The sequence below is a fragment of the Canis lupus genome, chromosome 27 (genome assembly GCF_011100685.1).
Source record: "Canis lupus familiaris isolate Mischka breed German Shepherd chromosome 27, alternate assembly UU_Cfam_GSD_1.0, whole genome shotgun sequence".
NCBI classification, from domain to species: Eukaryota; Metazoa; Chordata; class Mammalia; order Carnivora; family Canidae; genus Canis; species Canis lupus.
In genome coordinates, this window is record NC_049248.1 from 40,784,337 (window position 1) to 40,797,190 (window position 12,854).

Here is a 12,854-nt window from a genome sequence, read left to right on the forward strand (position 1 = left end):
TCCTGACACTTTGAGATCATCACCAACCCCATCTGCTTTAAAGTCTCCTATTTCTTTGAGGTTTATGTATTCTGGCCCTACACCTATCACCTCCCTTTGGTTGTTCTCCCCCATTCCTTGAGAACACTGACCTTTCACAGAATTTCCCTCCATCTCAAAATCCTCCTACTCTGTGATTCAAACATCCATATGAATGTCCTGTCCAACACCTAGCCTCTCCAACCCAAGAAGCATCTCCTTTGATCCACTTCAGTCACGCATCCTCCTGGTCCCATCCTGAATCTTGCCACCATCACTCAGTACTGCTTCACCACCAATACCATAAACTCAGGTATGCACTTTTCTCACCAACCTCTTATTCTTTCCGGTCACTTGTTCACTCATTCCCACTACTCCTGTTTGGATTCCATTGAAACATCCAGTCCACTGATAGACTTCTACTGTTCCTCTATATAATAATCTCCTTCTCTCTCCCCTTCCTTCCTCATCCAGATAAGACTCCATGGTCCAAAATCTACACCACCTTTGCCAATATCTTTCATAATCTTTCCTTATTGTCTTTCCTTCCACTTGCCTGGAGAAAAAAAACCTAACCCAAATGCATATTTTCATAGGTGCCTTTAGAGTAAAGATCAACCTCCTTAAGCTCCTGAATGTCTCTGGACATAGACATGGAATTAATCTAATCAATGAAAGCATAAGCAGATGGATAGCCAGACCAATTAGCTACCCTGAGTGAATATTATAAATAAGTTATGCCTAGTATCCATTCCTGTATGTTTCCAAGTCAACATCATACAGTGCCCTTTAACAGCAAAGTCTTGCCAGTTACTTCAAGAAGACCTACAGAAGCCGCCTTCCAGCACTACCACTATTATTACTCTTGTGTGTCTTCTTAGAAAGTATTGATCTAGGGATGCCTGGGTGGCTCAGTGGTTGAGCATCTGCCTTCAGCTCATGTTTTGATCCCCGGGTCTTGGGATCGAGTTCTGCATTGGGCTCCCCATGGGAGGCCTGCTTTTCCCTCTGCCTATGTCTCTGCCTCTTTCTCTGTGTCTCTCATGAATAAATAAATAAAATATTTAAAAAAAATAAAAAAGAAAGTATTGGTCTAGTGATAACTCTTCTTCCATAATGTCTATCCACCAAATTAAAAATAAGACCTTGTGCTCTAATAATTATCAACTTTGTCTAACTAACTATACACACACACACACACACACACACACACACACACACATCCTCTATTAGTTCTGTTTCTCTGGAGAACCCTAATATAGGATGTTTGATGATCATTGATCACACAGATATTAGAATTCAATATAGTTGCGGTTTTTAATATGATGACTTCTTGCAGACACAGAGATATTATGAACTTATACTCTAGTGGTCTCCTATTCAATCAATGGTTTACTGATTGCAGATGCAAGAAGATCCTCAATTTCTCCAAACTCAGTGATGCTCATCATGGGTCTCCTACTAGACTGAGTAGGAAAATACCTTCTGCCAAGCACAGATTATGAGCCAAAGTTCAGCAAAACACACAGGGACAATCCCCTCTGGAGATATTCCAACAAAAGCACAAGGGTTGAAAATGATACTTCTTTCTCTTACCAATTCCCTTCTCTCCCCATTTCCCTCCTCCACACATTTGCCCAAATCCAGGACCCACCCCCACCAAAATGAGACTTTATTCCTGGTATTATTCTTGGTTACATCCCCTTCCCTGAAGTTTATACTGGCTGGACCAGTTTGGGGGAACTATCTTTGGGCAGCCGTGTCCTTCCTGGCATAGATGCCAGCACTATTACCCAATCAGAGATATCTTTGTGCCCAGAGGGTTATAAGAGACAACAACATCCTGGACATAGCAGACTTGTGTTTCACCAGCTACAGAAATGAGGTCTATTCTGGTCATCACCATCCTCAGCTACTTCTTTGTAGCAGATGAGGCCAAAATCTTCTCCAAGTGTGAGCTGGCCCGCAAGCTGAAGAGCATGGGAATGGATGGCTTCCATGGCTACAGCCTGGCAAACTGTGAGTATGAACTTCTTTCTGTCTCTGCCCAGAAAAGACCTTCTTCCCCAGCCAATTTCTCCCTTTTCACTTCCTGATTTACACATTTATCAGGGCTCTCTTCCACTCCCTGACAGCTCTTCTTGTCTCTGCCTCCACTGCTTATATTCCTATCAGGATCTCCTTTCTCTCTTCCACCAGGGATTATCTTATCCAAGTAAAATTTCTTCTGCTGTTCCCCAAAATCACCTTCCCTCCCAGTGGCCTAGAATACTTCCTCAAAAATACCCAGAGACTCACCTAACCTCTTCGTTTTGCTCCCATGACCTTTGCTTTCACCTGCATCCTTTTGGATACTGGTCCCTGCAGCATGGTTGGCACTGATTCCCACTGTCTTCCCTGCCCTTCTGTCCATCAAAAAAAACCCTACAACTGCTGTGTTTGTCCAAAGTCTGTTCTATCCAAGTCACAAGGGAGTAGGATAAGGACTGTGAGAACAGAAGGTGAGGCAGAGACAAGGTCACTCATCTCATCAGTAAGAACACATGAAGCTATTCCAATTTCCCTTAAATATCTTCATTTTTCTTCATGTCAAACATACTCTTTCCTATCACTCCCCAAGGACAGCTTTTGGGGCTTCCTTTCTAGGATCCTCCTCCATTACTTCTCCATCTCTTCTCTTCCATATACTTTGGGATAAAAGGCAATGTGAGTATCCAAGGCAAGAGTCGGCTATTTGGCTGGGAGATGAGGCTGGAAAGATAGACTGGGAGATAGTGCTTGCTTGATTATTGGGCATTACAAATGCATTTATTAAACAAATTGTTATTACATTCTTCCCATGGGCTAATTATTCCTTGGGACTAGGAATATACAATGGATGATAAACATAAATCTAACACTGAGGATTTTATAGTCTTTTCATTTCAGTCTCAAGGGACTTTCTGGCCATTCTAGTATAGCATGAGGTGTGCTCATCATGAAACAATCCCCCTTTTCTACTCACACTTTTGCTCCCTCGACACAGGGGTCTGCATGGCTGAGTATGAGAGTAACTTCAACACCCAGGCCTTTAATGGGAGAAATTCCAATGGCAGTAGTGACTATGGAATCTTCCAGCTGAACAGCAAGTGGTGGTGCAAAAGCAACTCTCACTCCTCGGCAAATGCCTGCAACATAATGTGCAGCAGTAAGGACTCGATCCCCTCCAAGGGCTGGGTGAAGTGGGGCAGGTAAAACAGGTGCAAGATTGAACACCCTACTCCCTAACACCTGCCCCTCGCCTGTGCTGGAGAAGCCCAGGACAGGGAATAAAGGGGCCCCAGAGAGTCCTCACACTAAAAGAGGATTCCACAGAATTCCTCCTGCCTAAAAGGAAGAAGGAAGATACACTGACCTCTGACTAAGCCTCACCTTCATGGGTTCCCATCCCTCAAGCCGTTTTATCCCGTTCCTGGCACACGCATGGCTGCATCACCAGTCCACATACCCCCACACAGAACTCTGGACACACTAAGCAGTTTCCTGAACACAAAGGCTCTCCCTGGTCCATCAGGTCCTGGCTGCCCTCCGGAGGGAACGACGCTCAGAGGCAGATTCAAAGCAAGGCAAGAAAACCCAGGCAAATGGAAGGCAAATCCACAAAAGGGCTCCAGAGATAGAGGGTCTCTGACCCAGGCTCAATTTCCTCTGGAACTTCCCCCATCAAAAAAGTATTGATTAATGAAACAGAAAAAGAGGATTTTTTTTCCCCTCTCCATTCAACCACTTTTCCTTTCAGAGTTCCTGGATGACAACATCGATGATGATATCGCCTGTGCCAAGAGGGTTGTGAAAGATCCTAATGGGATGTCTGCCTGGTAAGCAGAACGTGAGGGGCAGAGAGCAGCCACTCTGACAGGCATGGGCCCAGACCCAGACAGTATGAGGGACGCTCATAGAATCGCAGCATCTCTGCTGTAGGCCTCTCCCTGGGCTTTGTAGGGAGCTGAGACCGTTCTCCTGACGGAAGTGAGGCAGAGCAATACTGTGCCATGCTCACCCGAGGCCTCCCTGCAACACCGACTCAAGCCTTCTCACGCCGGCAAACCCTCCCCGTCTGAGACTCTCCCACAGCATAAACTGACTCCAGCCTGAAGACCCTACCTCAGCTAAGCCCCTCTAGACTCCTGGCCCTGCCTCTGATCTATGCCCTATTTCTCTATTCTTAGGGTGGCCTGGGTTAAACACTGCAAAGGCAAAGATTTGTCCAAATACCTGGCCAGCTGTAACCTGTGAGATGGTCATCGGATACGGCTCCTGGAGAACGTGGCCCAGAAGGCAGGCTCATTCCTCAAGGTTCTGGGAAGCTCTGAATTTCCCCTGCCTCCAAAATAAAAGTTACTCAAGTTCAGCTGTCTCCAGTATGATGCTTAAGGGCTGGGTTACAACAGAGGCTTGCTACCAGATGTAGACACTTGGAGGTCCTCTTCTCTCCAAGCCCATCACTGGAGTTCCTTCTATCTCCTCGGGAAAGATGGTTAAGGACAATCCTTTCCTGGGCCCTGCTGGAGTTTGATACAGAATCCTAGATGCGAGCTCTTATGAAATTCATTTAGTAAAGATGGCTAATATTATTCTCCATCACCAGGAAGGAGAGTTCAAGATGAAACAGGAAAAAAATTATGAGAGAGATTTGGTTTAGATGTAGAGAAGGACCAGCAGAATATCAGGAGGATAGTCAGCTAGGGTAATGACTCAGCTGCCATAACACAGTCCCCAAAATATAGTGTTCTCGCAAAGCAGTCCGAGATGGGTGGACAGGCTCCTCTGTCCCACGCAGACATTCAGAAACTCAGATTCTTTCCATTTTGCATCTCCACCATCCTCTAAAAGCAGTGCTACTCAAAGTGTGGTCCACAGATCAGCAGCACCAGCATCAATGGGAAGCTTGTTAGAAATGCAAATTATTGGGCCCACTGGCAGACCTACTGAATCCTTGTTTTAATCTGTTTTAATGAGCTCTCCAGGTGATTCTTATGCTTTAAAAAACACACAGAGAAGCACTGCCCTAGGGTGTTGTCCTCCAAGCTAGATTTTGCAGAAAAGGGGGTTGGGGGAACATGTGGGTGACTCAGTCGGTTAGGCATCTGCCTTCAGCTAAGGTCATGATCTTGGGTTCCTGGGATCCGGCCCCAAGTTGGGCTCCCGCTGCTCACTGGAGAGTCTGCTTCTCCCTCTCCTTCTGTTCCCTGCTCTGCTCATGCTCGCTTGCTCTCTCTAATAAATAAATAAAATCTTTTAAAAGTGCATAAATAAATAAATTGCAGGAAGGGGAGTTGGTCTGGAGAAACACACAGACAATGTTTTAAGGTCCAGGCCTGGAAGAAGCACATGTCACTTCCATGTACACTCCAGAGACAGAATTTAATCACAAGCCATCCCCGGTGGCAAAGGAGCCTGGGAGACCTGGTACCAGCAGGGCAGCCCAGGTCCTGATAACAGTGCTAGTATTATGGGAAAATGGGCAAATGGATTTGGGTGGACAACTAGTAGTTTCTGCTACAGTAATTAATAAATCATTCAATAAAGTAAGTCATAATCACATTCCCATGGTGTAAATGTTTCCATATAATAGTATTTTGTGCCCCACTATCCCTTTAAATATTATTCTGTGGGGTAGGTTCTTCTCTTGCCTCTGGTATAAAAACTCAGGCAGGTACCATGACTTTTCTGGTCACCCTCGGGTAATGAGAGCACACCAACTCTGTCCAAGGGAGTCTCCTCTCCTCTCTCCAGCTCTTTTCTTGGCATCTCCAACATCTTTTATAGACTGACCAGTGGAAGATCAACTAAAGATGCAAAACATATTCCCCACAGTCTCCTTTTTATTTTTTTAAAGATTTTATTTATTTGAGAAAGAGACAGTGAATGAGCAGGGGCAGGGGCAGAGGGAGAAGCAGACTCCCCATCCAGCAGGGAGACTGACATGTTATGGGGGATTGATCCCAGGACTCCGGGATCATGACCTGAGCCCAAGGCAGCCCTGTACCTGAGCCACACAGGTACCCCCACAATCTCCTTTTTAAATATTTTTGGTCTTACATTTCACTTTGAAATGTGCTCTCTAGTGTCTTGAAGCCACAGCCGAACCTAAACCGGACAAGTTTCCCATTTAACCTCCTGATACAATAACTCTGAACAGTTGATGGAGTACTTTCAGAGACCAGATCTGATTGAGCACACTGTATGTGTTATAGAAAGACTCTGATGCTCACTCTCTGATGGCCACGACACTGCCTTGCTGTTCCTGCTGCTGGAAACTTCTGGGTAGCTAGCTCTCTGGGCACCATCTTTCCTGCTGCTGCTGCTACAGTAGCTGGCTAGACTCCTCCCTTGTCTGGTTGCCATCACCTTGGCTTAGCCCCTTCTGAAGGTTCCCAGGTAGGAAAAGAAAGCAGTGGAAGGACAGGCAGGTAAAGTGACAAGGAAATAGAGGCCAGTCTATATTCTGGCACCAATATCACACAGCTCTTTAGCAGGGCTAATTCTCTCCCCGTTTTTCTGAAGGAATTTCTCTGCACCTCAATATTCCAGGAGGCAGCAAGGTGGGTTCTCACAACCATCCAAGAACCCTGTCCCTTCCTGTGCTAGAGTACATTATTATTCTCTATTCCCTACCCCCTCCCTCCATCACGTGATCTTCCAGAGCACTACAAGGACAGAGTCCCCTACGCATGGATGTTGAACTCGGACATGCGGTTTGCTTTGCCAACAGAATGTTAGCAGATATGACACAAATAGAAACTAAAAATGTGATTGCATGGTTTTGTTCGGCCTCCTGTGCTCCTGTGACTGCCAGGCAAGAGCATGCCCCAGGTACTCACTGTCCCCAACCCGCTCTCCCCAACCGGGGCCCCAGACTGAAACATGTGGAATAGACTTGAACCCAGTCCAAATCCTGGCTCCTAAAGTAGAGCTCCTTCCCCCCTACACCACACCAGACCCAAGAGTAGGAAAAAAAATGCTGTTATAAGCCATTGAGTTTTGGGGTGGTTTAAGAAAAAGAAAAAAAAAAACTGACTCTTACTCTTCCTCAGCCCTGTGTCTTCTCAGCGTCATCCTCTTTACTTGACCATCACAAATCCTGTCCCCAGTTGGATTACCAGCAGGACTCTTCACTGTGAGGATGCAGATTCTGTACCTTCCTTGATGGATTTGCATTACGTTTAGTTTATTTTTTTATTTTTACGTTTAGTTTAAATATGTTTACTGAGCCTTTACTTTGTGGTTAATTGCCTTGAAAAGGGATTTACAAGAGGGCCTTGCCTTTTATTATACTGTAAACCTAGGAAGAGAATCTAAAATCCCCAAATAATCCTACCAGTAACCAACCAGTATAAATGGGCCCTTAATCAAAATCGAAAGAGCTTCTTTCCTCTCCCGACATAAACCAATGAAGGGAATGTATACATAGTTTTTATAAATGTTGGTTAGGCATTTATGAAACAAAAGGTTTTTTTTTGGGGGGGGGTCACTTCTTTAAACAAAGTTTTGGTGCAGGATATTTTTATTCACCCCTGAAAAAGCAATATTGTTCTTTTTAATTCTAAAACATCAACTAAAGAACTAAAGGCAATGTAGAGAAAAACAAAACCAGAGGGGCACCTGGGTGGCTCAGTTGGTTAAGCATCAGGTTGCGATTTTGGGGTCCTGGGATCAAGCCCCCAGGGCCAGTTCTGTCAGGCTCCCTGCTCAGTGGGGAGTCTGCGTGTCCCTCTCTCTCTGCCCCTCCCCCTGCTCATGCTCTCTCAAATAAATAAGTACAATCTTAAAAAAAAAAAAGAAAGAAAGAAAGAAAGAAAGAAAGAAAGAAAGAAAGAAAGAAAGAAAGAAAGAAAAACAAAACCAGAAAACTCATGCTACCAGGTATCAAGAACTATTACAAAACGATAGTAATTATGATAGCTTGGTATTGGGGCAAAGATAGGCAAATAGGTGAGTGGAACAGAAGAGTGACTCTCACAAACCTGACCAACTGATAAGACAAAGTAGCACTGTATTGCAGTGGAGAAAGGATTACATTTCCAATAAATGGTGCCCAATCAACCGGCTATCCATGTCTGGTCTTGTTATCTTTTACTCATCTCAGAGATCTCTGTAATACTAGAACAGGAACAGATACACATCTCTGATTCTAACCAGCTGTGAACTATTCTGCTCATTTAATAAATATTTAATGGAAAGCAACAGAAGAGGTAATAGTAGACTTTTTTCATCATCCCAAAATCCAGATACAAACTGGACTTTGAAGTAGTTTGCCTCAGAATTGCAGAATCAAACAAAACATCTGTCCTAAAAGCTAATTCTTTTTTCTTTGCTACACCAAAGGAAGCTGCACTAGAAAGAAAGGCAAGCAATTATTTCACCCCACAGCAGAGGAGATTCCAGGGTAGAGAACAGCCAGCTGCAGAGTCAGCAGAGTTATTCTCTGGATGGGAAAAACTCATGCCACACACAATTAATGTTTTGATCTTGAACTGTATCATTTTATTCAACACCAATAAGCTTCATTTTCTCTAGAAAAAGGAGATTGGGTTTGTTCACATTTTTAGAAATCCTTGTTTGAGTAATATTGACCCTACAGTCAAAGGTAGGGAAAGAAAAGTTTGTGGACATCAGGGTTACAAACCCCTATCTGACAAGTATGGACAGAAGTAGGGGAACTTGGGCAGCCCAGGTGGCTCAGCGGTTTAGCGCTGCCTTCAGCCCAGGGTGTGATCCTGGAAACCTGAAATCGAGTCCCACATCGGGCTCCCTGCATGGAGCCTGCTTCTCCCTCTGCCTATGTCTCAGCCTGTCTCTGTCTCAGCTGGAGTCTCTCATGAATAAATAAACAAAATCTTTTTTAAAAAAATAATTAATTAAACTTCAGAGTTAATATCCTACACAACTGGGATAAATTCATTACAAGAATATGGACTTGTACAGGGCACCATGTGAAACAATCTTACTCATGAGTCTATTTGGATTCTTACACCAGCTCTGACACTAATTACTTGGTGTTATGGGTTACATTGTGACCCCCAAGAAAGACATGTAAAAGTCCTAACTGCCAGTACCTTGGAATGTGAACTTATTTGGGTCATAGCAGATGTAATTAGTAGGGCAGGCCCCTAATCCAATATGACTGGTGTCCTTATTAAGACGACAGCCACGTGAAGACTGAGAAATACAGGGGAAACGATGTGTGAAGAAAACAGAGATTGGCATTACGAAGCTGCAAGCTGAAGAATGCCAAAAATTGATTGCAAAACACCAGAAGCTAGGAAAAGGCAAGGAAAGAGTTTTCCCTACAGGTTTCAGAGGGAGCGCGGTCCTGCCAACATCTTGATTTCAGACTTCTGGCTTCTAGAACTATGAGAGAATAAATTTCTGCCCTTGCATTACTGGGGGAGGGGAGAGAACCTATTGCTTTAAGAACGCCCTTCTGCCTGCATCCGACCCTTGGTCTGAGCTATTTAGGAAGTCTTTCTGTGTGTTCCACTCCTTACTCTGTCTTCACCCCTAAATTACAGGATATTTCTCCTCCTGTTAAGCTCTCTTCCTCAGCATTTTTTGGGGGACTGGCTATACACTACAGATTGCCAGAACTAGAAGAATTACTACTGCTATTATTAGTACCAGCTTTACTGGCTTACACTTAATTAGTACTTCTATGTGCCAGGCATCGTTATATATTCATCTTCCCTTCACAGAAAGGGAAGCTAAAGCTTAAGAAATTAACTAATTTGGGGCACCTGGACAGCTCAGCGGTTGAACATCTCCCTTTGATTCAGGTGGTGATTCCAAGGTCCTGGGATCTAGTCCCACACTGGGCTCCCTGTGGGGAGCCAGCTTCTCCCTCTGCCTATGTCTATTTCTCTTTCTGTGTCTCTCATGAATAAATAGAATCTTTTTTTTTTAAAGAGATTAATTCACTCAAAGAATTTTGTTTGAGATTTTATTTATTTATTCACAAGAGACAGAGAGAGAGAGGGAGAGAGAGAGAGGCAGAGACACAGGCAGAGGGAGAAGCAGGCTCCATACAGGGAGCCCGATGTGGGACTCGATCCCAGGTCTCCAGGATCACGCCCCGGGCCAAAGGCAGGCTCTAAACCACTGAGCCACCCAGGGATCCCCATCACCCAAAGAATTTTGTATATAATTTAGTATAATCCTCCTTTGTAAAAGGTGAAGAAACCAAGACTCAGAAATATTGACTTACCCAGTAACACCAACTGTATTAGGTTCCTAAGGCTGCTGTAACAAACTGCTAATAAATTGGGTGCCATCAAACTACAAAAGCATGCCTGACCCTTGTAAAGGAGAGAAGGAAGGAAAGAAGGTAGGGTGGAGGCAACCGAAAGCATAATGCAATTCTACACATTTGGCAAAGTCAGTAGGGAGTCCATGAGCCAGTCATTCATTAGAGGAGCTGGAGCGTCTCAGAAATAGGCCTGCCTCAGTACCTCTGGCTGGAGCAAGCTGCAGGAATCACAGCTTGGTGTGAAACATGGTGTTGTGGCAGGGAGGAGAAAGGTGTAGCAGAGAGCACTAAACTACAGAATTTGTGCTGATCATTTTAGCACTTGCCTTCAAGGGGATCGCTGACACCAAGCAGCAGATATCAGGTTAGGAAGAGAAGCTGCCATCAAGTAGAAGTGATGGAAAAAAGAAGTATTGCTTGGAGCTTTAAGACTCAGTGCTCTGGAATGCTGGTGTGAGAAGAGATGGGAACCAATTCCCTCACACTACAGATGAGCACAAAAAGGGCAGGAGCAATCTAGCTATCTGAGTGTCTCAAGAGCCTCGCCCAACACCCAGAACATTAGTAGGTGCTCAGTGAAGGTTCTAGGGTCTAGGTTCATTTACTTATCAATCAGTACTCATAAAGCAAGTGAGAAGCAGATGGTAGGGTAAAAGTGTGAAGGACAGAAAATAAAGTCATGAAAAAGATTTATATAGGCTTTAGGTAATATTGGAAGTAAAATGAGGTACTCCCACCAAGACCTGTATATGGGGGTATGACAGCCTTAAAGAATTTAACCAAAAACACAGATCTATAACAGACTAGAGAAGACACATGTAAAATTACTTTAAAAATACTGAATGGTCCAGGCCAAGCTTGATAGATATTTATTGAAGATATTAATATTTTGTGTTTGTTTTTGACAGCCTTAGCATGGCCTTTTCAAGTCTAAGAGTAATGCAGATAGGAGACAGACCATCTCCCATGCAAAATATTAGGACATCATATTGCTGCTTGACACCATGGAAAATAGTACATGGTCCAAAGTGCCCATTTTTAACACATATCAGTTGCATAAAATTCCATTCCTATTACATCATTTCAACCCTTGTCCTATTACCATGACATTCAGGGAAGAAAGCCTGACATTACAACCTTCACACTTCATTCACAGTCTCTTGACAAAGTTCTTCCTTATTTCTTGTAATCTCTGGGCATCTGAAGACAGTCCACTCAGTGTCTCAGCATCTTAAAATTCCCTCCACATCCATCATCAACAAATCAAAAGAGAACCATAAAGCTGAGCCATGAATGAGGGAAAGGTGGGGGGGTGAGGGTTCAAAGGAAGGAAATACAAGTAGTCACTAAGTCCAATCTTTAAGAGATAATGCAAATATATACACTTACATTTTTTAAATGGAATAATAAAGTATAAAATTTATATGAGTAAATACCTATATGGTGAAGAGGAGATAAATGAAATAGGCAAGGTATATGCTTTTTTAAAAATACACTGTTTTATCATTTTGACCACAGAATCCTATAACATTTTATATAATTATAAAATAACTAATTTTTAAGCAAGCACTAAAAATATAAAGGCACTAAGTGTTTATCCACAAGAAGGAATTATTCCAAAATGACCTTAAAATACTAAAAATTTTACTGAATATCCCTAGTGGGATCTACCCTAAAGGCAAAAGATCTGCAAAAATGTCTTCACTGTTTTCACTAATCATATTCTGGTGATAGTGTTAATATTGTTATTCTGAAATGTTTATATTACAGGGTACAATAAACCAAATGTCCAATTAGGTCATATTCTAGCTCTATCATCCTTGATATCCTTGAGAACCAAGATGGTCAACATGAGGGGAAAAGATGTACAAATGTAAAACAGAAGAGATTAAGTTAAAACTGTTTAATCCTGAATTTGAATTAGAAGTGTCATTATGAAATCCTGAGGCATTGTATCTTTTTGAAAACAGAGAAAAAGAATATTTCTTAATTCTGTCTAGAAACAATGACCGGTCTAGTAGCAACAGGCATCCCTGGCACTCAGATTGAGAAACACCCTGTCCTATTAAAAAAGAACCAGGGCTCCTTGTAGAAATGGGTGATTCTAGTTTTGGAGCTGGAAATTAATAAGATAAGCCTATAGTGCAGCCCCAGTAGCTCAGTGGTTTAGCACCGCCTTCGGCCCAGGGCGTGATCCTGGAGACCCGAGATCGAGTCCCACATCAGGCTCCCTCCATGGCGCCTGCTTCTTTCTGCCTCTGCCTATGTCTCTGCCTCTCCCTCTGTGTCTCTCGTGAATAAAATTTTAAAAAATCTTTTAAAAAAAAGCCTATAAAACATCTTGGCGTATAAATAGCAAAGAAACTATCAAAGACTACTGAGGTCACATCAAAAGGACTCAGAAGTCAATTTAAAGAATATCTTTCTGGGCAAAGATAGGGCAATTTTAGTATTATTAATAAACATTTTAATTGTAATGGACTAAAACACATCAAAAATGCTTAAATACTTAAGTTTATAATAATAATTTTTAAAATTCTGATTTCTTTTA

At 43.0% G+C, this 12,854-nt stretch overlaps 1 protein-coding gene across 1 annotated transcript; it reads left to right on the plus strand.

Moving 5' to 3' along the window:
- The first annotated feature begins 1,876 nt into the window (after positions 1-1,876).
- LYZF2 (lysozyme C, milk isozyme-like) lies at positions 1,877-4,408 on the plus strand. The gene is made up of 4 exons (NM_001313875.1): positions 1,877-2,037; positions 3,044-3,205; positions 3,797-3,875; positions 4,227-4,408. The coding sequence occupies exons 1-4, from the start codon at positions 1,899-1,901 to the stop codon at positions 4,291-4,293; spliced, it is 447 nt and encodes a 148-aa protein (NP_001300804.1). The 5' UTR covers positions 1,877-1,898; the 3' UTR covers positions 4,294-4,408.
- The last annotated feature ends 8,446 nt before the right edge of the window (positions 4,409-12,854 follow it).